Raw genomic sequence first — 25,698 nt, 5'->3', positions numbered from 1 at the left:
GTAAATCAGTAAAAACTGAACTCCTTTTAATAAAGAAATTGGTAATTCATCAGTGGAAACCGGTAACAACTGAAAATGCGGAACACTATTTACATCCCACCCCTGACTCTTTAGTAGTGGCCGTGGTGAATGAGAAGAGCCAGCAGGGCTGGGCTAAGGCTACCTCAGAGACAAAGGTGCCTAAAAGCTTGACTGTTCTGGTAGACAGACTTTTATTCTTCAGCAAATTTACAACTTCACATTGCAATTACCGTCAGTTGTCAAGGTAGGACTTCTGTAGCTAAGTGGCAATATCTCAGTTTGTGAGCAAGTTATCAGAAGGGAACAATTTTAGTCACTCATCTCAGAGAGCTGCCTCATTTCTCAATCAGCTTTGCAGGCTTCTTTGGATGCAGCAGATTCTGCAGCCAAGACAACAGTGATGGTGGTGACTATGCTCCATTCAACCTGATTGTAGTCCTCAGGGATTCTTGCGGATGTGCACCAGGCAGCTAAGGACTTCCCCTTTGAGAGATGTGCAGCATTCTTATCTAAAACAGAGGATGATTTGTACATGCTAAAGGACTCAAGCGGTTTTGAAATTCTTGGGCCTCTACACTCTGGCAACAAAGAGGGCAAAACATTATTCTAATACCAGCCTAGGCAGCAATATTACCCTTACTGTCAGGTTGACCAATCTAAGAGAAGGCAAAGGTCCAAGAGGAGGAGACTGATGCCTTCTACCTCCTCAGTTTCTTTGTCTCGGCAACCTGAGGCCTCAAAGCAGTTGATTTGACTCTCGTGTCAAGGACATGCTACTTGACCTGGATCTCACTAGCCCTCCTCCACCTTTCTTGGACAGGTTATGCTATTTCCTACATGTGTGGCAATCCATCACCTTGGAGCACTAATTCTCCACTTCAGTTTATTTCATTGCTTGTGTCTTATAAAATCAGAATCCCAAAGCACTGGAGAATAGACTGTATGCAAAAGTGGTGCATTAGCCAGGATAATGGCCTACTGAGTCTTTTCTGTCTCTCACTTCTGTGGTTTCACTGGATTTTCAAGCAATAAACTTCGATGGCCTGGATAAACCCTGTGCTAGGGCAATAATAATTTATATTCATATAGCACCTTCCATCCAAGGATCAGAACACACTTTGACAAACATTAATTTAGGTATCCTCATAATCTCCCCTCTTCCGGGTATTATCCTTATTTAATATGGAAAAAACTGAGGCACAAGGAGATAAAGGACTTGTCTATGTGATGCAGCAAAGTGCTCTAGAGAGGTGTGATTTACAAAATGCTCTAGCCTGTTGTGCTTTAGTTGTCCCTATGTAGGCCCTGCTGGTGCACTCATTAATGCAGACTAGGTACCTAGAGCACAACACATTAAAGTGCTTTCCAAATCACACCCCTTTAGAACACTTTACATGCCATTTAAACCAGCTCTAAGTGATTTTCCCAAGGACACATAGTGAGTCAGTGACGCAGCCTGTAATATAACGCAAGTCTCCAGCCACTCAGTCCTGTGCCTTAAATGCTAAACGTGTTGTGCCAAGTATTGAGTGAGGGGAAGGTGAGCCATTTGGGATGCCTAATGTCACTGTGTCCATTCGTACACCAGTACCTAGAATACTTTGATTATTTTATTCAAAGCATATTGGGGTTTCAGCTTTGGATGGGTGGGTAGAGAGAGGCCTGTGTGTGCGTGCAACACTGTGGACTGCAAAAGCAAAAAATGTTGTGCAAGGCTTTCCCCAGATTTACCCCCATGCCCGTATTAATTAGGACTCAGGTGATTGACTAGAAACTCGAGAGCTTCTGGCAGTACCAGGTTGTTGCAGCACATAGCTGAGGAGGGAAAGAACTATGCTTCTGTGATTTTTCTCAGGAGTTATTTAGATCGAGCTGTTGCTTCCTAGGTGATAAAGGTAGTTCAGTTCAGAAAACATGTTTATGTTTTGACATCTCATTGAGTTTCCTCTGATTGTTAGCAATGTTTCTCCTTCAGAATATATGCAATTCCCAGTGTCAATCAGCCTCTTTTAAACAGCTGCTGCTTCTGTCTTTCAGAACATTTTAAAAATCATTCTATTTTTGATACATTCTCTAGCTCATATCGCCCCTTTCATGCTGAGGGGAGAAACTTCAGTATCACAACATTACAGTTTTCTATTTGCAGAAATAAAGAGTAAAGGAATAAATAAACTCTTCTCTGATCAGGGCATTTGCATGGAGATAAGGGGGCAGATTTTTCTACTCTGTTTCACTCCCTTTATGCCACTCAGGTGGTGCAAAGAGACCACCAGCAACTTTGCTGCTTGTGGATTCCTGGTTGTGCCAGATCCTTTGCCTCTGTCCCCGTGGTCCCTAGCACAGGAAGGATGACATTGGTGGGGACTGGAAGTAGGTGGAGTGGGCTTCACCCCAGCTATCCCCAGCTTGACAAATAGTCTCTTTGGATATGCCTGCACTGCAATTAAAAAACCACAGCTGGCCATGTCAGATGACTCATGCTCGCAGAGCTTGGGCTAAGGGGCTGTTTAATTGCAGTGTCGAGGTTTGGGCTCAGGCTGGAGCCTGGGCTCTAGGACCCTGCAAGGAGGGAGGGTCCCAGAGCTCGGGCTGCAGGCCAAGCCTGAACATCTACACTGCAATTAAACAGCCCTTGGTCTGAGCCCCATGAGCCAGAGTCAGTTGGCTCTGGCCAGCGGCGGGTGCCTAATTGCAGCGTACATATACCCTGGGAGACCATAGACAAGGTAGACCAGGGTAGACTGTTCTACCCTGGGCTGGGGATAAGGCAGAGAATCAGGACGCGGCAGAGAATTTGGCTCAAGATCTCTCCTGTTTTTAAGATTTCATATTCTCTTGCTCCTCGGTCCTCACCTGAAGGTATCATTTTTTGTGGCCTTGATACAACCTTTGAGACCAACATCTTGTCCCAGTGTCACAGTTGGTTACTGTTAGAAATTATTCTTGTGTCCTAAGGAAAGGATTATGACTCCAGGCGGCAAATAAGCAGCAGGAACAGATGAAATTGCACAGCTTAGACTCTAAGAGTCAGTTTAAGCCCATGAGTACCCTATGTCATTACACTGACTATATATTGTAGAACTGGAAATATTTATTGTAAATTAATATTTTTGCTATATCAATTGGCTTGAAAAATAATTGAAAATGAATTTGCCATGATATTTCTTCCTAGCTCCCCTCTGAAGGCCAGCTGGGAGCATGAAAGTGATTTAATGCAAATGTATGCTCAGTCTCTTTTGCACTAAAGTAAACAGTTCTACAGTTCCCATAGTCTGCAAGTGGCAAATTCTTCTGTCATTTGTCTTGCAAGATCTGAGTTAGAGATTCTGAATTTCCTTTTGTAATGAATCAGTGGTAAATGTATACTCCAGTGTAGAGGGCAGCAGATTGATAGTAAAATTTTCAACAGCACCTTAGTGACTTAGGCTTCTAAAGGGTAGATCCACAAAGGGATTTAGGTGCTTAACTGCTTCTTTAGGTACCTAAATCCAAAATTTAGATCCTCAAAACCTCTACTCAGTTGCCACCTAACTTTATAGGTGTCTAAATTCCCTAGGCATCTAAGTTTCTGCAGGTAAAGTCTCCTTGGTGCTTAAAATTCTGCTGCTAGGCATGCGCGAAACTGCCCAAATCTTGACACCCAGCGCCTAACTCATGTCTAAGCCCCGGCATGTTCCTCAAAGTAGACATCCTCCTGCCTATCGTACATGTAGGGCCCAATCCAGAAGGCTTTCTCAGAAGTCCCCTACTGGATGGGGCCTCCCACAAAACACAGAGGGGGTGGTGGTGGGGGTTCTCCCTTTTTACCCAATAGCCCTGTGGCTAGAGCACTCACCGAGGTTTAGAAACAATGATTTTTTTTTTCAGTGAATAGTTAAGTTGCTGAAAAACGCATTTCTCAGGGAACCAAAACTGTTTGTGAATTTGGGTCAGATACAACAAATATTGATTGGGCCAGAGAGAGAGAATGGAAGTCATTGTATATAAGCCCAGCGGTTAGGGTGGGAGACCTGGGTTTAAATCCCTACCACACATCTGGCAGAGGAGGGGTTTGAACCTCATCCTCCTTGGTTTCTTTGAAAGAAAGGCCTGACCTGGCTTAGGCACCTATCTCCAGGAAAGGGTTCACAGCTGTGAATCCCGAATGGAGGGATAATTTAATTTTAATTTAATTAATTAATGGAGATATCCTATCTCCTAGAACTGGAAGGGACCTTGAAAGGTCATCGAGTCCAGCCCCCTGCCTTCACTAGCAGGACCAAGTACTGATTTTGCCCCAGATCCCCAAGTGGCCCCCTCAAGGATTGAACTCACAACCCTGGGTAAGCTTCCCTCCGGCCTGAAGTTAGACATCTAACTGCCTTTGAAGGGTAGGAGTTATACCACACTCCTCTCCTCAGCATTACCTATTGACTAGCGTGGACAGGTCCCCGCTCGGCATGCTGGCTTTTGTGAATCCCCTTCTTGGGCACCTAACTCTCCACATGTATTGAATAGGGAGCCTGGGCACCTAACTCAGGGCTGTGAATCCCACTAGGCGGCAGGGCCCCTAAACATTAGGCAGTTCAATGCTGAGCCTAAGTCATCATGGTGAATCCAGCCCAAAGTGCCTAAGTCACTTTTGAAAAGGGAACCTATGCTCTGAAGTCACACTGCTTTTGAAAATTTTACACTAAGAATCAAGAGAACTGGTTTCTTTTCATGGTTCTGCCCCGGACTTGCTGTCTGAGCTTGGACAAGACACTTATTCTCCTTGTGCCTCAGTTTTGCCTTCTGTAACAAAAGTATAAGCATTCTCCCCTTTGTATCTATCTAGGTATTTCTACAGTCCCCATCAGCATAGTACTCAATTGACCTTTGCGAGGCAGGGTTCAGTATTCTTTCTCCATTACTATAAGATTGCATGATCGTATGTCAAAGGAGAAGTTTTCTCTTTTCTAAAACTTATCCTTTTATTTTTGGTAACTCTGGAGTCGCATCTCCTTAACGTAACTAGATCCCTTTTCTTTTTCCCCATCTGTATAGGTTTTGGCTTCAGATCATCACTTCATGGGAAGAAGAATCCGATGCCATTATTGCTTTTGACAATGTGTCTCTTAGCCTGGACTGTTACCTAACAAGTAAGTGTGCCTCTCATTAGCCATTTATTTGTGATTGGGTGAAGGGGTACAGTTGTATTCTAAATCTTTCCAGAAATATCAGGGTAAATCCCTGAAATTGTACCTGTGTGCAGATGAAGGAGACTCTTTCACTACATGCTTTATCAGTTTGCTTGAGCTTTGACTTTGCATTTGAATGGATAATGAGACATATGGTGCAGGAGTGTCCACTGCAAATCCAGATGGTGGCATCACCTGTCTACACAATATGGCTCAAAAGTCAATTTGTGGTTGCAAAACATTCGTCCTTAGTTGGTTTGTTATCTGTGACAAATAAATGAATAGAAATTGGATGCTGCCTGGGAAAAGAGGTAAACCTAGGTATTCTGTGATTGACACTAATTTCGTAAAACCATCAAGTGAAGTGTTCTTGTTGGAATGGGGCAGTTTCATTTGACTCACACAAAGATAGGTCTGAATCAAAACCCAGGATCTAAACTGTCCTCCAAACTTCAAAGAAAGTTTGGATCTAGACCCAAACTTCATGGCTGGCCCAATATCTATAGCTTGCCCAGTCAAAACACCAGGTTACAGAATCTCCCCATGCTCTGGGGAAGTTCAGATTTGGATTCAGCATTTATGGTTGGCCCATCTCTAGCCTCATATGTGGCTAATTATTTAATATGTAAGTGTGTTAAATTATCCCAGTATCTTCCTGCAACCTAGAACAGGAACTGATGTGAAGATGAGATCACCAGACTTTAAATAGCAAATAAATATTGTTAACCTATCTACCATTTTAGTACCTAAATCTTGGTGAGGCCCACTCTGTTAGACTGTGTCCCTTTCAGTTCTCTATTTCAGCTTATTAGCTTCATTTGCTTTGCATTTTTGTTCAGCATGCTTTCCTCCCGCCTCCTTTTCCCCTTTGTTTGTTTCAACTCCCACAGCAGCAATAAATTGCCCTTCTGCCCTCCTTTTAATATTGTTTTGCCCTGTGGCTGGCAGACTCTTCACCCAGGCAGAGTGGCCATCAGCTGTAACTTACCTCCATTTGCTGAGACACACACTGTCTGAGTGCAGTCATAAACCAGACTGTGGCTTTTTTTGTGTTCTAGTCAATGGAGAGAAGACATCTCGAGATGCAGCTCCGGATTCGAGCAATCTATTCATCAAAGGAGACAGCCAGAAAAGGATCAGATTGGAACAAAAGATTCTGGAGAGCCTCCAACTCAGCACTGTTCCCATCTCTGGTCCTGCAGGTAGGGAATTTCTCTGGCTGAGAATCATTCCAGGGCATTCAGCTTTCACAGTAGTGCAGATTTCAGTTAAACACAATGGAATCCAGTATAGTTTATTATCAAAGAAAACATATAAAGCCTTTCATAAGCCCCTGGCAAATCAAACAGATCAGAGGAAATCAAGCATCATTAGGTTGTTAGTTACAACTAATTTGGTCTGTGAGCTGCAAAAGAAAGGAACATGGGCGTGTGTGTGTGTGTGGGGGGGGTTCTTCTCAAATTAGAGTAATGGTCACTTTGAGACTGTATATTTGTTTGGCCTCTTGATTGTTTGGGGGAAAAAGCCATACTCAAAGCAAAATATACAGCGAAGTCCACATCACTAGTCCAATCCATCCTGGTCTAGTCACACACCTCCGTAGCTAATATATCTTTGCATCAGCTAGTGCCACTTCCCCTCTTTTTGGCACTAGATTAAAATAATAGTGAGAGATTTTTAAAGACATCATCTCAGGCTAGTTTTAAGATGCAGCAGTTAACATAAGAACATAAGAATGCCCGTACTGGGTCAGACCAAAGGTCCATCTAGCCCAGTATCCTGTCTACCGACAGTGGCCAATGCCAGGTGCCCGAGAGGGAGTGAACCCAACAGGTAATGATCAAGTGATCTCTCTCCTGCCGTCCATTGCCACCCTCTGACAGACAGAGGCTAGGGACACCATTCTTTACCCATCCTGGCTATTAGCCATTAACGGACTTAACCTCCGTGAATTTATCCAGGTCTCTTTTAAACCCTGTTATAATCCTAGCCTTCACAACCTCCTCAGGCAAGGAGTTCCACAAGTTGACTGTGTGCTGTGTGAAAAAGAACTTCCTTTTATTTGTTTTAAACCTGCTGCCCATTAATTTCATTTGGTGGCCCCTAGTTCTTGTATTATGGGAACAAGTAAATAACTTTTCCTTATTCACTTTCTCCACACCACTCATGATTTTATATACCTCTATCATATCCCCCCTTAGTCTCCTCTTTTCCAAGCTGAAAAGTCCTAGCCTCTTTAATCTTTCCTCATATGGGACCCGTTCCAAACCCCTAATCATTTTAGTTGCCCTTCTCTGAACCTTTTCTAATGCCTGTATATCTTTTTTGAGATGAGGAGACCACATCTGTACGCAGTATTCAAGATGTGGGAGTACCATGGATTTATATAAGGGCAATAAGATACTCTCCGTCTTATTTTCTATCCCCTTTTTAATGATTCCTAACATCCTGTTTGCTTTTTTGACCGCCACTGCACACTGCGTGGACGTCTTCAGAGAACTATCCACGATGACTCAAAGATCTTTTTCCTGATTCGTTGTAGCTAAATTAGCCCCCATCATATTGTATGTATAGTTGGGGTTATTTCTTCCAATGTGCATTACTTTACATTTATCCACATTAAATTTCATTTGCCATTTTGTTGCCCAATCACTTAGTTTTGTGAGATCTTTTTGAAGTTCTTCACAGTCTGCTTTGGTCTTAACTATCTTGAGCAGTTTAGTATCATCTGCAAACTTTGCCACCTCACTTTTTACCCCTTTCTCCAGATCATTTATGAATAAGTTGAATAGGATTGGTCCTAGGACTGACCCTTGGGGGACACCACTTTTTACCCCTCTCCATTCTGAGAATTTACCATTTATTCCTACCCTTTGTTTCCTGTCTTTTAACCAGTTCTCAGTCCATGAAAGGACCTTCCCTCTTATCCCATGACAACTTAATTTACATAAGAGCCTTTGGTGAGGGACCTTGTCAAAGGCTTTCTGGAAATCTAAGTACACTATGTCCACTGGATCCCCCTTGTCCACATGTTTGTTGACCCCTTCAAAGAACTCTAATTGATTAGTAAGACATGATTTCCCTTTACAGAAACCATGTTGACTTTTGCCCAATAATTTATGTTCTTCTATGTGTCTGACCATTTTATTCTTTACTATTGTTTCAACTAATTTGCCCGGTACTGACGTTAGACTTACCGGTCTGTAATTGCTGGGATCACCTCTAGAGCCCTTTTTAAATCTTGGCGTTACATTAGCTATCTTCCAGTCATTGGGTACAGAAGCCGATTTAAAGGACAGGTTACAAACCATAGTTAATAGTTCCGCAACTTCACATTTGAGTTCTTTCAGAATGTGAATGCCATCTGGTCCCGGTGACTTGTTACTGTTAAGTTTATCAATTAATTCCAAAATCTCCTCTAGTGACACCTCAATCTGTGACAATTCCTCTGATTTGTCACCTACAAAAGCCGGCTCAGGTTTGGGAATCTCCCTAACATCCTCAGCCGTGAAGACTGAAGCAAAGAATCCATTTAGTTTCTCCGCAATGACTTTATCGTCTTTAAGCGCTCCTTTTGTATCTCGATCATCCAGGAGCCCCACTGGTTGTTTAGCAGGCTTCCTGCTTCTGATGTACTTAAAAAACATTTTGTTATTACCTTTTGAGTTTTTGGCTAGCCGTTCTTCAAACTCCTCTTATTTTCTTATTACATTTTTACACTTAATTAGGCAGTGTTTATGTTCCTTTCTATTTACCTTACTAGGATTTGACTTCCACTTTTTAAAAGCTGCCTTTTTATCTCTCACTGCTTCTTTTACATGGTTGTTAAGCCACGGTGGCTCTTTTCTAGTTCTTTTACTGTGTTTTTTAATTTGGGGTATACATTTAAGTTGGGCCTCTATTATGGTGTCTTTGAAAAGTGTCCATGCAGCTTGCAGGGATTTCACTTTAGTCACTGTACCTTTTAATTTCTGTTTAACTAACCCCCTCATTTTTGCATAGTTCCCCTTTCTGAAATTAAATGCCACAGTGTTGGGCTGTTGAGGTGTTCTTCCCACCACAGGGATGTTAAATGTTGTTATATTATGGTCACTATTTCCAAGCGGTCCTGTTATAGTTACCTCTTGGACCAGCTCCTGCGCTCCACTCAGGACTAAATCGAGAGTTGCCTCTCCCCTTGTGGGTTCCCGTACCAATTGCTCTCATGGTTGGTTAGCCCTGTTGCTAAGGTTGTTTCTATGTTGGGTCCAAATTCTTTTCATCAACTTGGCTGTGTTGTGTGGGGGAGAAAAATGTACAATGAATGGGAAACATATCTTACTCATGAGACACTGTAAATAAAATTGCACAGGCAACCTTACTTCTGGCATTTCCTAACTTTTGAGTTCTTGATTTTGCAACCATAACAATATTCTTTTACAGTATTTTTTTCTATGTAATTTGCTAGGTTTTTAAAACAACAAACTGAAAAAAACATTAATTCCTTTATGTGGCATCACATTGAGATGGGGGTGGGCCATCAGTAGGACTGGAACCTTTAAATCCACCACACTGACCTCTGTCACTTGAGCTAATGAAGTACTGATAGTGATAGTAGGTTGTCAACCTCTTTGTGGACCACCACCAGAAGGTGATGACATGCACTTTGCCAGTGGGGTTCTCAGATATCACTGCTCTACAGCCAAAATGCTTCTGAAATAAATGTAGTCAAACTTTACTAATTCTGGGTCACTGAGAACGAAAATGATGCTTAAAATTGTTGATTGGCTCTAGTTTTCAAGATATGCTATTGGGTCAGTATATACGACCCTTGACTTGGGAATGGCGGAGGATAAGTGAGTTATAAAGGGAAGGGATCTCAATTTAAACCAGAAATGATTAAAATACATCTTTGACTGGATCTATGAATAAATCTGTGACTGGGTTTGGACAGTACTTGCTTTTTAGGCAAAACAATGAATGATGCAATCTGAAGCTGGTATTGCGTCATACATGATATGAATTGCATCATGTTATTCCTAGAAGTCATGGATGATGCAATCATAACGAAGCTTACATCACTCTGCTGAACAAATTGCCCTATATCAGCTCTAGAAATCATACAGTGTCGTGCTCTCTTATTTGTCAGTGTTTGATTTTGCAAAGGACACATTTCTGTTTAGCCAAAGTGAGCAGAGAGGCCTCGTACTTGTGTGAACAGTGCAGATAACTTCTGCTATGTTTGTGGTGAAGTGACTTTTGCATCACAAAAGCGCAGTATAACCACTATGGTTAAGAAAGCCTATCACCTTTATTTTGGCTGCAAAATTGGAGATCAGGACAAGAGGTGGGCCCCACACATATGCTGCAACACTTGTGCAACAAATCTTCGCCAGTGGTTGAACAGGAAAAGGAAATCTATGCCTTTTGCAGTGCCAATGATTTGGAGAGAGCCAACAGATCATACCAGCAATTGTTACTTCTGCATGGTGCCTCCAGTTGGGAAAGGTGTGTCAAAGAAGAAAAAGTGGACTGTGCATTATCCAAACATTCCATCAGCTATACGCCCAGTACCCCACGGAGAAGGACTGCCGTTCCTGATGCACCAGAATCATTCTCACTTGAGTCAGACGAGGAAGAGGAAGAGGAAGAGGATGAAACTTCTGGTCCTGAACCATCAATGTCACAGGACCCACATTTTCTCCCATCCTCCTCCTCTGAACCACACCTCATAACACAAGGCGAACTGAATGACCTTGTCAGGGATTTGGAACTACCCAAGAGTAAGGCAGAGCTGTTGGGCTCCAGACTACAGCAGTGGAATCTCCTGGCAGGTGATGTTAGGGTTTCCATGTTCCGTGACCGTCAAAAGGATTTTGTCCCATTCTTCTTCATGGAAGGTGATCTTGTAGCCTGCAACAACATCGATGGTGTGATGGCAGCCCTCAACATCGTTCACGATCCAGATGAGTGGAGACTGTTCATTGATTCCTCGAAGACGAGTCTTAAAGCTGTTTTACTGCATAATGGCAATGTTTTGCCATCAATTCCAGTTGGTCATGCAGTCCATATGAAGGAAACCTATGACAACATGAAACAACTTTTGAGGTGCATAAACTAGGACCAACATCAGTGGCAGCTTTGTGGTGATTTGAAGGTTGTTGCTCTCTTGCTTGGTCTGCAGACTGGATACACAAAGCACTGCTGTTTTCTCTGCGAATGGGATAGTCGTGCAAGAGATTCCCACTACATCAAGAAAGACTGGCCACTCCGACAGTCATTGGAGCCTGGGAGGAAAAGTGTTCAGCATCCACCACTTGTTGAATCAAGGAAGATTTTGTTACCACCCTTACACATCAAGCTGGGTCTGATGAAGAACTTTGTCAAGGCCATTGACAAAACACAAGCAGCTTTCAAGTACCTCCGTGGAAAATTTCCAAGGTTAAGTGAAGCTAAGATAAAGGAAGGTGTCTTTGTTGGTCCTCAGATTCGTGAACTTCTTCGAAATGCGTGGCAAGGAAAAGACGGCATGGAAAGCCTTCCAGTTAGTGGCAATAAATTTTCTCGGAAACAACAAGGCAGACAACTACAGGTTGTTGGTGGAAAACCTCCTCAAGGCATACAAAAGCCTTGGTTGCAACATGTCACTAAAGATACATTTTTTGTACTCTCATCTAGATTTTTTTCCACCGAACTGCGGAGCAGTGAGCGACGAGCACAGCGAGCGATTTCACCAGGAGATTGCAACAATGGAGAAACGCTATCAGGGCAAATGGAGCCCATCAATGCTTGCAGACTATTGCTGGACAGTGACAAGAGATGCTCCATTTAATGAATACAAGAGACAAGCCAAGAAGCGCCGAGTAGACACTGAATAGGACTAAACTATGTACAGAATAGTTTTTTGCCTTTTGTTTCATAATAAATTTTATTTATATAACCCTTTGGCTGATTTTTAAAGTGTTACATAAACAGGACAGGTGAAATATTATCATGTAAAGCAACCATAAACACATGACAAGACCTAGGTTTACAATTTATGATTAAAACTCTACTATCTACACAATATACATAGACATAAAATGTAAAAACTTAAATATCTTAGAAACAGTAGCCAATCCGTTGTTTTAATTGTCATATTTGAATTCAGCACATCAAAATACATAATAAATAGCACATTTTATCTCTGAAGCAGACGACTTCTCAAAAATTGTAGACCAGTGTATTTGCTGATAGCAGAGTCTCATGGTGAGTCTCAGGAATCTCTGGTTCAATTTTAGATTCTGGAAGGGAGTGTAGTCTTCTGCTAATTTCTCTTGCCTTGTCCCCTCCAACCTGTCCCTGTCCCAGTCCTCTCTTGCCCCTGCCCCTTGGTCCCAGTCCCATTTTCATTACATACCCAGTCCCAGTCTCCATTCCTCAGGCTTCGTATCCCAGACTCCTTGCCCAGCAAGTCCTAGTATCCTTCTCCAGGCTCACTGAGGCCCCATCTCTCCCTCCTACTTCTAGTCTCTCCCATCCCTAAACCCAGTCCCAGTTTCCGTGTCCCTCCCATCTCTCCATCCAAACTCCATCTGTCCTCCCCAGCCCCTTCCTGGCTCCATATTCCAATCTCTTTGCCCAGTTCTCCTTCCACACCCCAGCTCCTTGTGAGATCTATCTCCCCTCCCCCCACTCCTGTTCCCCCCAGACTGGTTCATAGTGCCAGTCCTAGTCTTCCCCTTTCTCCACAGCTTCTTGTCCAATCTCAGTGTCCCCATCCCACACACACACACAACCAACTTGCTTCTGTTCCCCCCATTTCCATCACTGACTTCCAGTCCCAGTCTCCACTCCTCACAGCTCCGATTCCCAGTCTCCTTGCCCAGCCAGTTATAGTCAGTTTCTCTCCTCCCCTATCTCCATTCTCAGTCTCAGTAGACTCCTTGTTCCCTCTCATCATCTTTTGTCCCCTCTGCATTCAAATCAGACAGATCCCTGCTCTTCCTGAGCACTGGCAGATGGGTCATTGAGAGCCCAGGAGAGACAAACTCTCAGGGATTCATTTGCTTGAGTTTCTGTTGTCCATTGCATGGGCAGCTGATTTTCCTGACTGAGGATCAGAGTTATTAACAAGTTATTTATCTGCCAACTTGAAATGCCATCCTTTCTGCTGCCAGAGACCCCTCCCCAGGCAGGTTGGGGAACACAGAGCCGTGGGTGGTACACGATTCATAAACCCGGTTAACAAGCCCTGGGATTTGTTCATACCTCCTCCTTCCCAGCAGGCAGCTGAACATTTACCCTAGAGTAGTACCAACAGAAGGAATGTGCTGCTATTCTCTATAGCAAGCACTGTACAGCAGCAGAATGCAAGAACAAAGGTTGGGAGTTAGGGAATTGGACTAGGACTCAAGATCTACGTTCAGTTTCTGGGGCTGCCACAGACTTCCTGTGTGACCTTGGGCAAGTCACTAAGGGTAACATTTTCAGCAGCTCCTAAGCAATTTAGGAGCCTAAGTTGCATTTCCAAAGTGACTTAGACACTCATGAAACTAAGTCTTATGTAAATCAATGGTGCTTAGGAGCCTAAAATGCACTTTTGAAAAGGTGACAGAATCCTAATCCATTTAGGCACTTTTGAAAATGTTACCCTTAATCTCTCTATGCCTCGGTTTCCCATGTATAAGTGGGGATAATTATATTGTCCTACATCACAGAGGTGTTGTGAGAATAACTTACTAATATTTGTGAGGTGTTCAGAACCTATGATGATGGGAACCATATAAGAATCAACAGGGTCGACGGTCCATAGGAATATCAGTGCTTGCATGGTAATATAGCTGGCACGTGGTGTTGCATTTTGTCCCCAGGTACCCAGTGCTTTAGGTAAGACTGAAACCTTTCGATTTTATGGTACAGAAGAATTTCAAGTATTATAATCACTTTGTTCTTTCTTCTCACATTCCTCCATCACTTCCCTTTATAATGACCCACATCAAGATCACATCTGTAAAACCCAAGTACCCTACTGTTAAAAACTCAATCCATTCTGAATGGAGCCATTTCAGCCACCCTGTGGCCACTCTCTTACCAATCTCCCTTATGGGGAGAGTCAAGCTTGTCTGCAAAGAGCTGCTTCATGAAGAACCAATTCCACAAATACAACAATACGGCCTGTTGTTTATTTACTAGCAATGGATGAACCTAAGAACCTTTGGCGCTCGGGTTCAGTTTAGATAAGTGTCCAAAATTTGCATCCAGAGTCTGGAAGATAGAGCTGGGAATCTCATGACAACAGGCTTCCCTATAAAAGTTCCATTACTTCCAGCTTCTTTCTGGGCTGGAGATACTGTGAGACTAGGACCCTCTTACTCTTCAGCTTCTTGTTCCATCTGATATCTTGCAATTCAGAAAGGTACCTGGAAACTCAAAATAATGGGAGAAAGGCTCGGGTGGGGAGGGGAGGGGAGGAAAGGGTACCCATGCTTCTTTGAACCTCAGAAAAGGTTTGTTTTGAATCTTGGCTGCAGGTTCAGGCCACTTATGTTATCCAAGCCAGTTTGCCAGTCCCTACTTTTTACCCACATTGCTATTCCTGGCCCTTTTTACAATGGCTTCTGGCACCTGGACCTTGAATAGCTCCTATGTGCAGAGAGGTGGCAATCTTCACCTCTTTGTGCCTGTGGAAACAGCTGTCCCAGAGCTGGAGTTTATACCCAGGAGAGGGTAGACAGTGGTACTACCACCTTCTTCTGTAAGGGCTCCTCCAGGAGAGAACAGCAATAACTTCTTGAAGGAACTTCACAGGAACCATTTTTACACAGACTCCCAGAGATACACTAAGTCAGTACATCTCCCAGGTGCCCCAGCATCAGCCACTTTGAGCTTCTTGTGTTACGGAGCCTCTGCTCTGGGTGAACTTTCCAGTGTCTGTGTCCCATTGTTCAATAAGAGAAGCAGGTCCCTGATCTTTACATTTCACCAGGCTTTCATCTCTTGCTTCCTGCATCCCAGTAATGCATTTAAGAAACCTCAGGTTGAGCCTGTCAGGGCCATTAGTTTGATGACTGCATGTTTACAGTTGTGCAAGTGAACCCGCAGCATCAGCACCACTGTGACGTCCCTAAGAGTGCATTGATCAATATGAGCCCAGCCAAAAGTAATTACAGCTAATGTGATCTTTGGCTTTGTGATGGATCACAGACTGTAATGTTTCCTTCTTAACCAATCAGATTAAAACAACTATGTTTCTGTAGCTAGAGAGACAGTAAAACTTCAGCTTCAACTCCCTGAACTGACCCAGCTCACACAGCAGGAAGCTCAGTTTAAGAGGTGTTGTTACTCAGTTGCATGAGTATAAATCCAGAGTAACTCCATTGACTTTACCGACGCTATTCTGGATTACATCTGGGTAACTCAGAGCGGCCTCTAGCCCACAGTCTTTGTTGATTCTTTTCTTGTTCAGGAAAACCTGTTCCAGCAGAAGTAGTGAATGTTCATCACCACCAACCATCCCTATCCATTCTCAGACCAGTACATAGCAAAAGACCTTCTCAACCCTGCTCCTGCTCATCATGGCTGGAACCTCTCCATGCCTTAGACCCTGTGGGTTGGCAAGAGTGTGACTGTAGTAGCACAGAATTACTATAAATGATATTGAAGTACCCAGAGATAGTCTATGACACCAACAGCATGTGAACACACTGACTAAATGTGTTGCATCCTACTCTAGCATCTGGTCCACATAGATGATGAGAACCCAATACTACTACCAGCTAGTGCAGTTACTCCTCTTCCTCAAGTGTTGAAGGGCTGTGATTTGGTGCTGAAAGTCCTAGAGTTCTGTGATGGCTGGTGATCCTGGGGAAGGCAGGTTTATGACACAAAGTTCATAGAGAACTTGTCAGAGTTGTTGCTTCATCTCCCTCAGGTACTTCAAGGGTGGTTATTAGATGAAAGCTGATTGTGTGCTCAGAGCTCTGTACAATGGAGACTTGACCCCTAAGAACACAAGAACATAAGAATGGCCGTACTGGGTCAGACCAAAAGTCCATCCAGCCCAGTACCCTGTCAACCAACAGTGGCCAATGCCAGGTGCCCGAGAGGGAGTGGACCTAACAAGTAATGATCAAGTGATCTCTCTCCTGCCGTCCATTGCCACCCTCTGACAGACAGAGGCTAGGGACACCATTCTTTACCCATCCTGGCTAATAGCCATTAATGGACTTAACCTCCATGAATTTATCCAGTTCTCTTTTAAACCCTGTTATAGTCCTAGCCTTCACAACCTCCTCAGGCAAGGAGTTCCACAAGTTGACTGTGCGCTGTGTGAAGAAGAACTTCCTTTTGTTTGTTTTAAACCTGCTGCCCATTAATTTCATTTGGTGGCCCCTAATTCTTATATTATGGGAACAAGTAAATAACTTCTCCTTATTCACTTTCTCCACATCACTCATGATTTTATATACCTCTATCATATTCCTCCTCAGTCTCCTCTTTTCCAAGCTGAAAAGTCCTAGCCTCTTTAATCTCTCCTCATATGGGACCCGTTCCAAACTCCTAATCATTTTAGTTGCCCTTCTCTGAACCTTTTCTAATGCCGGTATATCTTTTTTTGAGATGAGGAGACCACAACTGTACGCAGTATTCAAGATGTGGGCGTACCATGGATTTATATAAGGACAATAAGATATTCTCCGTCTTATTCTCTATCCCTTTTTTAATGATTCCTAACATCCTGTTTGCTTTTTTCACTGCCGCTGCACACTGCTTGGACGTCTTTTAGAACTATCCACTATGACTCCAAGATCTTTTTCCTGATTCGTTGTAGCTAAATTAGCCCCCATCATATTGTATGTATAGTTGGGGTTATTTTTCCCAATGTGCATTACTTTACATTTATCCACATTACATTTAATTTGCCATTTTGTTGCCCAATCACTTAGTTTTGTGAGATCTTTTTGAAGTTCTTCACAGTCTGCTTTGGTCTTAACTATCTTGAGCAGTTTAGTATCATCTGCAAACTTTGCCACCTCACTTTTTACTCCTTTCTCCAGATCATTTATGAATAAGTTGAATAGGGTTGGTCCTAGGACTGACCCTTGGGGGACACCACTTGTTACCCCTCTCCATTCTGAAAATTTACCATTTATTCCTACCCTTTGTTCCCTGTCTTTTAACCAGTTCTCAATCCATGAAAGGATCTTCTCTCTTATCCCATGACAACATCCCTACCACTAAGATCACATAGTCTAAACAGGCAAACAGTCCAGTGCAGACACAAAGCACCAGATAAGGTTTGTTGATCACACAGCAGTGTAGATCCTTTTATTTTTAATTTTAAAAGTGGCCGCTGTTTGTGTGGCAGATTCTTGTTGAAAGGCTTTGTGAAAGAAGCTTTTTTGACAAGGATCTCTCAGAAGGAAAGGGTGGTGCCAAGAGCAAGCTTGTCTACATGAGAAGGTTGCACTGATTTAACTAAAAGTGTCATTTTAAGCAAATTTCATTCAACCTGTGTCAGTGTGGACACTTATTTTTGTTGAAAACAGATTTATTCTTGATTGTTTTAAAATCAGTTAGGTACCAGTTTAAGCAAAATTGAAATACGTCATTCTTAAACTGTAATCATTGTCCAGCTAAAAGCCAATTTAAATTAAACCAGTGCAGCTTTATTGAGTAGACAAGGCCAGATTGTGGGAATTTCAGGCATAGGAGGAGACGCAAAGTTGAAAGTGGCAGAAGGTTGCAAAAGGTCAGTGATGAATTATTAACACAGTAAACAAATGACTAGCCCGGAAACAGGAAGAAACAGAGATGGGTCTCTGGGTAGGCAAAAAGAGACAGAAGGAAAAGGCCTTGATGGCAGTACTGACCGTGATTAGGTTTTAATCACAAGATTTCTGATGCTCCTGGACAGGCTGCAAATACCATACAAATAGCCTCTCTTCTAATATTTCAGCCTCTCTTTCGGTCCCAATCACAGTTCAGAAGTGCCACAGCACCCAGACACAAATGACAGATCACCTAACAACAAAACAGTGAATTTTTTTTCAAGTCTCACTACTTGTGTCCATCAGCTGCTGCATGATCCAATTTTCTCACCTGGCTAATGTCAGTGGGTTGCTTTGTGATTTGGGCTGAATTGTCTTTTTCCTTCAGCTTCAGTCTTTCCCAGGACAGCTGATACTTACAGGGATTTTGCAGTTTGCATCAGAGAAAGTTCTGCGTAGGATACTGCGCTGGTGTTTCTCGGAAGAACTCTGAGTCATATTAGTTAATCAGATGAAGGAGCTGAAAGGAGCAACGGAGCAAGTATTAAGCAGAAGAAAATTGCATTTGTTGGCTCTTCACGTGCAATTATACCAACTGAACCACTGGCATAATGCAATAAAGATGTCTGCAGAATTGCATTTCCATATTAAGCAGCAGTAAACTCAGTGAACAAGCAGCTCCCCCCTCAAAAGTAGTATGCAAAGTAGTGCTGGAAAGTGTGTTGAGAGTACAGTAGTAGTGGGGGGGGGCGACCCTCTGTAGATACAAATCTTTTACACTATCTAGTCCTTCACATTTGCTTTCCCCCAGGGGTTAAACTGAGGAGGAATAGTGGTAGCACTGTACTCAGGCTACGTCTTCACTGGGGGGGGGGGAATCGATTTAAGATACGCAAATTCAGCTACGCTATTCGCGTAGCTGAATTCGACATATCCGAGCCGACTTACCCCGCTGTGAGGACGGCGGCAAATCAACCGCCGCAGCTCCCCCATCGACAGCGCTTACTCCTACCTGCGCTGGTGGAGTACAAGCGTAGATTTGGGGATCGATTGTCGCGTCCCGACGAGACGCGATAATTAGATCCCCGAGAGATCGATTTCTACCCGCCGATTCAGGCGGGTAGTGAAGACGTAGCCTCAGACTACATCCACAATGCCAATTCAGCGGCATACCCCTGCTGAAATCATCAAAACATATCGCTGTGCAGTTATATTGGAATTACTACTCTTCAGAGTTACCCATCCAGGTGAGATGAATTGGGCAGTTCACACTTTTTAGACCTATGACTTAACGCTGTCCACTCTTTTATAAACAGCTTAAATTCTGCAGAAATTGGTTTGACTATCAGGGGAGGTTTTCGAATAGCCATGCTGACTTGGTTCCTGTTTTACCCTCTGTTCTTTTCTGTTATCCTTTGTGGCTTCTTATTAGATATGGATAAGCTAATTCCAATAAAATAAGAAACATCTCTCATCCAAAATCTTCACTCCAAACTCCATCTCTTTTTTTAAAGTTTGTTGTTTGTTTGTTTGTTTTTGTTTTCAGGTGTGTTGAATTTCTTAATTGTTGTTAATTAATTGGTTAATTTTTGATTAATACATTTTTTGACTCCAGAAAATAGCACGAGACAAATTGTTCTTATGGTGGTTTGAGCTCAGCCACTCACGCAGGAGATTTCCAGTCCAGCTTTGCCAGTGACGACAGTTCAGAAAAGGTTGAAAAAAGAATCTAAGGCCAGGTCTACACTACCGCGGTAGTTCGACAGCTGGCAATCGAACTTCCGGGTTCGATTTATCGCGTCTGGTCTGGACGCGATATATCGATCCCGGAAGCGCTCGCCGTCGACTGCGGTACTCCAGCTCGGCGAGAGGAGTACCGCGGAGTCGACGGGGAGCCTGCCTGCCGCGTGTGGACCACGTCTGAACCGCGGTAAGTTCGAACTAAGGTATGTCGACTTCAGCTACGTTATTCACGTAGCTGAAGTTGCGTACCTTAGTTCGAATTTGGGGGTTAGTGTAGACCAGACCTGAGTTTCTGAGTACTTCTGTGAAGCAGACCTTTCAACCATTTGAAGTTCACCCATCACCGCTACGGAGGCGCTGTCTGTTGATTTGAGAAGTATTTTCAGGTCTTCCTCTGCCTTTTTCGCCTTCCTCAGAGGACTGATAGATTGAAGAGGAGTGGTTGGTGAGGGTGGATGGATGGATAGAGATTGGTACTATATAAATAGTTGAGAGATGGGCTAGCTAGACTTTCCTGTAATGATACCAACATCACTAGCAAAATTTGCTTACTTCCACATAATGCAAAACACAGTATTCGCTTGTCTTGTTATGTCCCATTCATATATCACTACTTAGGCTACGTCCGCACTACAGAACTTACAGCGGCACAGCTGTACCGCTGCAGCTGCGCCGCTCTAAGGTCTCCCATGTAGCTGCTCTATGCTAAAAGGAGAGAGCTCTCCTGCCGGCATAATTAAACCACCCCCAATGAGCGGTGGTAGCTCTGTCGGCGGGAGAGCGTCTCCTGCTGACATAGCGCTGTCCGCACCGGCACTTTTGTCAGTGAAACTTATGTTGGTCAGAGGGGTGTTTTTTTCACACCCCGATCAACAAAAGTTTTACCGACAAACGTGCTAGTAGACAGACATAATGATACAGAGGCCTAAAAATGTGAGCAAAGCCAACGCCGCTCTTTAACACCATTTTTTCACATCTTGCCCTCAGCGTTAACCCATGTCACTTTTAATGCTGGAAAAGGTAATGGCTGCAGGTCTCACATTACCAGTCACCAAGTCACTATTAAACCACTAAATGTAAAGCAAAATTGAAAAGCTTCCTCTTTTCACAGTATTAAATATATTTCTTATGAATTGATGCAGTATATTTTGTCTGGATGCTTTCAGCGCAGAATGACCACTGGAATGAATGGGAGTGAGTAGCAAAAATCTCTCATGCACTGAGGTGAGGATGTATCGCTCCATGTTTTATGATGCGTCACTGGCTGCAAAATGTTAGTTAAGATTGAGCTAGGCAATCCGGCTCTGCTGTAAGTTCCTGCTTCAGTTGCTTGGTGAAATATCAGAGGGGATTTGTGAATGTTTTCACAAATATTTGGAGCATATTAGTTGTTCTGTGGTTTGTGGCATCATATTATTTGTTGAGCAACAGCTGCTTCAGAGGAAGGTGCAAGAAGATCCCTGAAAGACAATTACAAAATTACCTGCCCACCGGTGAAATTGTTTTCTAGCCCTTCTCAGTTAGGGTATATCCACACTGCAATTAAAAACCCGCGGCTGGCCCACCCCAGCTGTCTCAGGCTAAGGGATTGTTTAATTGCAGTGTAGACGTTCAGGCTGGTGCTGGAGCCTGGGCTCAAAGACCCTGCGAGGTGGGAGGATCTGAGTGTCTACACTGCAATTAAACCACCATGGAGCCGCGCAAGCCCCAGTCAGCTGGCACTAGCCAGCCGCAAATGTCTCATTGCAGTGTAGATTTACCCTTAGTGATTAACCTTTGCCCTGAAGCGTGAGAGCTCATACTCCTTATATGTATATATGTATTATTCTATCTAACATTAAGTGTGGATGGTCTCTTGGCCTTGATATATTGTAACAGTGAGTTGCATGGACTGTTTATGCACTGTTTGAAAAATATTGAAATCTTTCAGTAATGCATTACACCTGAATTCTGAAATACAGATAAGGATGTGGAGCATGTGGGAACAGTGAATTTGTGATCATCTCAAGGCTGAATAAATCGATTTACCCTTAACTTAAGCTGTTTTGAGCCAACAGATGCCAGTTAATGTATTTATGCCTTTGAGGAATGGCTAAGATGCTTATTGCCATTTTTGTTACACTTGTTTGGCATATTTGTGAGCAGTGAAATTGCTTTTCACTCCAGCAGAGCAAATATGTCTCATTCTTTCTTCCTCTGAGTCCCATTCTTTGATAAAGTTACTCTTTAGAATGCCTGTGTCTGTGCCACCTTCAGCTGTGTTTGTGCCCAACCCACAAACAAATTGTGAACATTGAAAATCCCTTGGCATTTTTTGCCAGTGTCAGGGGTGCTACCCTCTGTGGCCTGGCTGAATTCCAGTTTGGTTAATTACAGTACATTACCTATTAGAGCTGTGTGGGAACCAGAATTTCCCTCCTGCAGAAAATTTTGCATTCCTCTACTCGCACCCCCCAAAAAGTTTCAAATTTGAACAAATCAGATATGTGACATTTTCCATGGGAAGGACATTTTCAAAAAAAAATCCATTTCCAAAGAACCAAACAGGAATTTTTCAAAACTTTCTGGTCCAGCAGCTCACCAAGTGGGCTCTTGAGAAGCCTGGAAACCCAGGGAGCCTAGGTCCACAGTACCCCATCAGGCAGGTTCCTGCGGAGGTGGGGGAGCTGGCAGGAAACTAGGCAGGGCCTGCCAGGTTTCCATTGCAAGTTTCAAGTCCTACAGAATATGGGGATTCTGTCAAACCAGCATTTTCTGTCCAAAACCTGTTCAGTTGGAAAATTTTCTAACAGCTCTAGTACCTAGATATTCCCTGTGCAGTTTCAATTTATTTACAATATTCTTCTTCACTTCTTGTACTAAACAGTTGCATGGATTTGCTGTGAGCCTTTAACCAGCTGCTCTGTTTCATTTCTGGAATGGCTGCATTTCATTGGTGCATGTTTGATTTCTGTGCATATAACATATAATAATTGGTACACTATTTGGGGGTCCTTGTGGATGAAAAGCACTATAGACCTGGAATATATCATTATTGTTAGGGATGCTGCTGATTCAAACACCAATGGAAACATAAGTGAGCACTCGGGAATTGTTAAAGACAGAAAATGGGATTATAAATGCTATATTTGTTGCCATGTAAAATTAAAAATATTGAAACAAATATATCTACGGGCAGATGTTGAAATGTTTTCCTCACCTTGTGAGTGTACTTTCTGCACATGCATGCACACACGCTCATATAGGGCTGAATTTAGGGGCAGACGACCCAGGCAACTGGTTTTTGTTGTTAGTGGCAAAAGGGGAAATAGAATGTTTGAAGTAACATATTTCAGGTATTCCGTATGTGGATTCATTTTTCACTAACTTCCTAAAATGTTCTGGACCTTTGTAGAATCTCGTGGAACCTTCCAGACTTTCTGAGAACTACATTTTCCTTGAATCTCCTAGAATGTTGTTAGCCATGCCCACGCAGGTATATAAGGGGCAGGGCGTCGCCAGTCAGTCAGTGAGATATAAAAACAAAGTGAGAGCCCAGCTGGGATATTGTGAACCTTGTTTTATTGGGTAATTGTGAAAGTGTACTTGTGTTTTAAGACTTGAAGAGTGTAAGTACCGACTAATAAAGAACATATTTAATGAAATGCCAGAGATATCTATCAAACACAACAATGTAAAAGAAATACTGTTACTTTTCTTACCATGCTTAACACGTAATGTTTGATGACTTTCTAATGCTGCAGAACATAGACTTTTGCTCTCCCTAATACTGTCTGTTTCTCCCAGAGAAAATAAAAGATGCCCCTGAAGAAGCCTTCAGGAGCTCAGTATAGGAAGCAAAAATCTCAATTGTAATCTAGTTTGCAGCAAGGGGCAAAATTGATGGGAAAATATCTGAAACAGAACAACATACAGTTGTTTTAGGCAGTAGCGATCATCCCAGTGCAGAAGAAATCGAGGAGCGAAGCGTAAATGATGGAAGTCCTATTACTAAGGAATTAGCAGATTTACCGGACGATAAGGAATGGGCATGTGAGGAAAGTGATGGAGAATCGTCCAGTTCTGGCAGCATAGAGGAGAGTGATGATAAAGAAGAATGTGGCTCACAGGAAAAGGAGAGTAATGACAAAGAATAACCTGGTTTACATGAAAAGGTGAGAAACAATAAAGAAGAATCAGCCTTGCATGATGACAAAAACAGCAATGAGAAAAAGTGCACACTGCAGATCGAGACATCAGATCCTGCTTTATGGCCAGCAATCCTAAACTCTGCCAATATTGATCGTACAATTTTGAACAGGTCAGGCAAAACTGAAGACATGATATTTCCAGTAAATGAGCAGAAGTGACACTTCTCAAAGTCACACTGCAAAAGAGTGCTCAAAAATGGTGAGAAGCTGAATCAGCATTGGCTAGTTTACTCAAAATCAACTGACAAAGTGTTCTGTTTTTGTTGCAAAATATTTGACAAGAATGCCAAATCACTGATTGCACTTTCTGGGTACAATTACCGGCATAACTTAGCTGATGTTCTGAAGCAACATGAAAAGTCACCTGGCCATTTTATGGCCTACTACAAATAGGTGGAGGTCGAGTCCAGGCTCAAGCTGAATAAATACATAGATGCAGAAAACCAGCACATTGTTAATGTAGAAACTCAGCATTGAAGGAGCATGCTTGAGCATCTGATCTCAATTTTCCTCTTTCTCGCAAAGAATAATTTGGCTTTCCAGGCTCGATGGATAAGTTCATTGAACATAATGGTAATTTCCTCGTTTTTTGTAGAATTCCTTGGGAGATATGATGACATCACACATGAGCACCTACATCAAACAGTTCGTAAAGAAGCTATGGACCATTACTGGAGCAAAACTATTCAAAACAAATTGATTGTCCTTATGGCAAGGAAGGTGTTTGATAACATATTGATATGGCTTGGCAAAGCAAAGTACTATGCTGTAATAATGGACTGCAGTCCCGACATTAATCATAGTGAAAAGATGTCATTTACAATTAGATTTATTGACGATGAAATTGGTTATATCCAAGTACAGGAACACTATATCCGGTCTGTGGACAACTCTACTGGAAAAGGCCTAACAGAACTGTTTATGAATGTTTTGAATGAGAGTAAAATAAAGCTTCAGGATGGCCACAGCGAAGGCTACGACAACAGTGCGAATATGAAAGGAAGAAACCATGGCGTCGAGGCAAAGATTCGGGTGCTGAATCCAAGAGCTTTCTTCATGCCATGTGGCTGCCGTTCCCTCAACCTGGTTATGTCAGATGCAGCGTCATCATCTTTAGATTCAGTACCTCTCTTTGGAGTACTGCAAAGGATATACGTCCTGTTTTCAGCATCAGCTATCAGGTGGAAGATCCTCATGGACAATGTTACAAATCTGACTGTGAAGTCACTAAGTGACACTCACTGGCAGAGCTGCATTAACAGTATAAGGCCAGTGAGGTACCAAGTGACTGAGGTTTACGATGCCCTGATGGAACTGGAGCAATTGAATAAAGCTGAGACTGGAATCTGATACGAGTGCAAAGCCTGACAAACCAGATCACTGACTTCAGTTTGCAAGGTCAAAGGCAGGAAAAGCGACCTTTTGAACCAAAGGGCTAGGTTTAACAGTCTAATGCTGTCACCTACTGTAACACTCACTGTTTAATACTGGTCCACCCAATGTTGGTGCACAGTTGAATTTCTTGATGTTAGTACATTTCAGTTATTCTTAAAATTTAAAAAGTTTCTATCAGCTTAGGAAATGAATTTTTTTATTTGCTTATATATGGAATGAATAAATACAAATTTACAGCTCCTAGCTTGCAAATTTATTGTCTTAAAAGACAGGGATAAATCAGGCATGCAAATCGTACATCAAAGTCGTGAAATGGGCTACAAATGCAATAAAAATAAGGTATTCAAAGGTTTAACAAATGGGGGGGAGGCGGAAGACACTCCTCGCCTGGCACCCAGGGTCTAGGGACGGCCCTGCACACACATGTACATCTATTTAGGAGCACTAGCCCTGGTATAT

General features: G+C 42.8%; 1 protein-coding gene across 1 annotated transcript in view; it reads left to right on the top strand.

Moving 5' to 3' along the window:
- Positions 1-25,698, top strand: part of ALK (ALK receptor tyrosine kinase) — a 557,631-nt gene that overhangs the window by 467,166 nt on the left and 64,767 nt on the right. The window contains exons 10-11 of the mRNA XM_065401476.1: positions 5,047-5,141; positions 6,239-6,382. Of these exons, the coding sequence (XP_065257548.1) occupies positions 5,047-5,141; positions 6,239-6,382 (239 nt within the window). The remainder of the gene's footprint in view (positions 1-5,046; positions 5,142-6,238; positions 6,383-25,698) is intronic.

The sequence above is a fragment of the Emys orbicularis genome, chromosome 3 (assembly GCF_028017835.1).
Source record: "Emys orbicularis isolate rEmyOrb1 chromosome 3, rEmyOrb1.hap1, whole genome shotgun sequence".
NCBI classification, from domain to species: Eukaryota; Metazoa; Chordata; order Testudines; family Emydidae; genus Emys; species Emys orbicularis.
The sequence above is the reverse complement of the archived record's forward strand: the minus strand, read 5'-3'. Positions and strand labels throughout refer to the sequence as shown.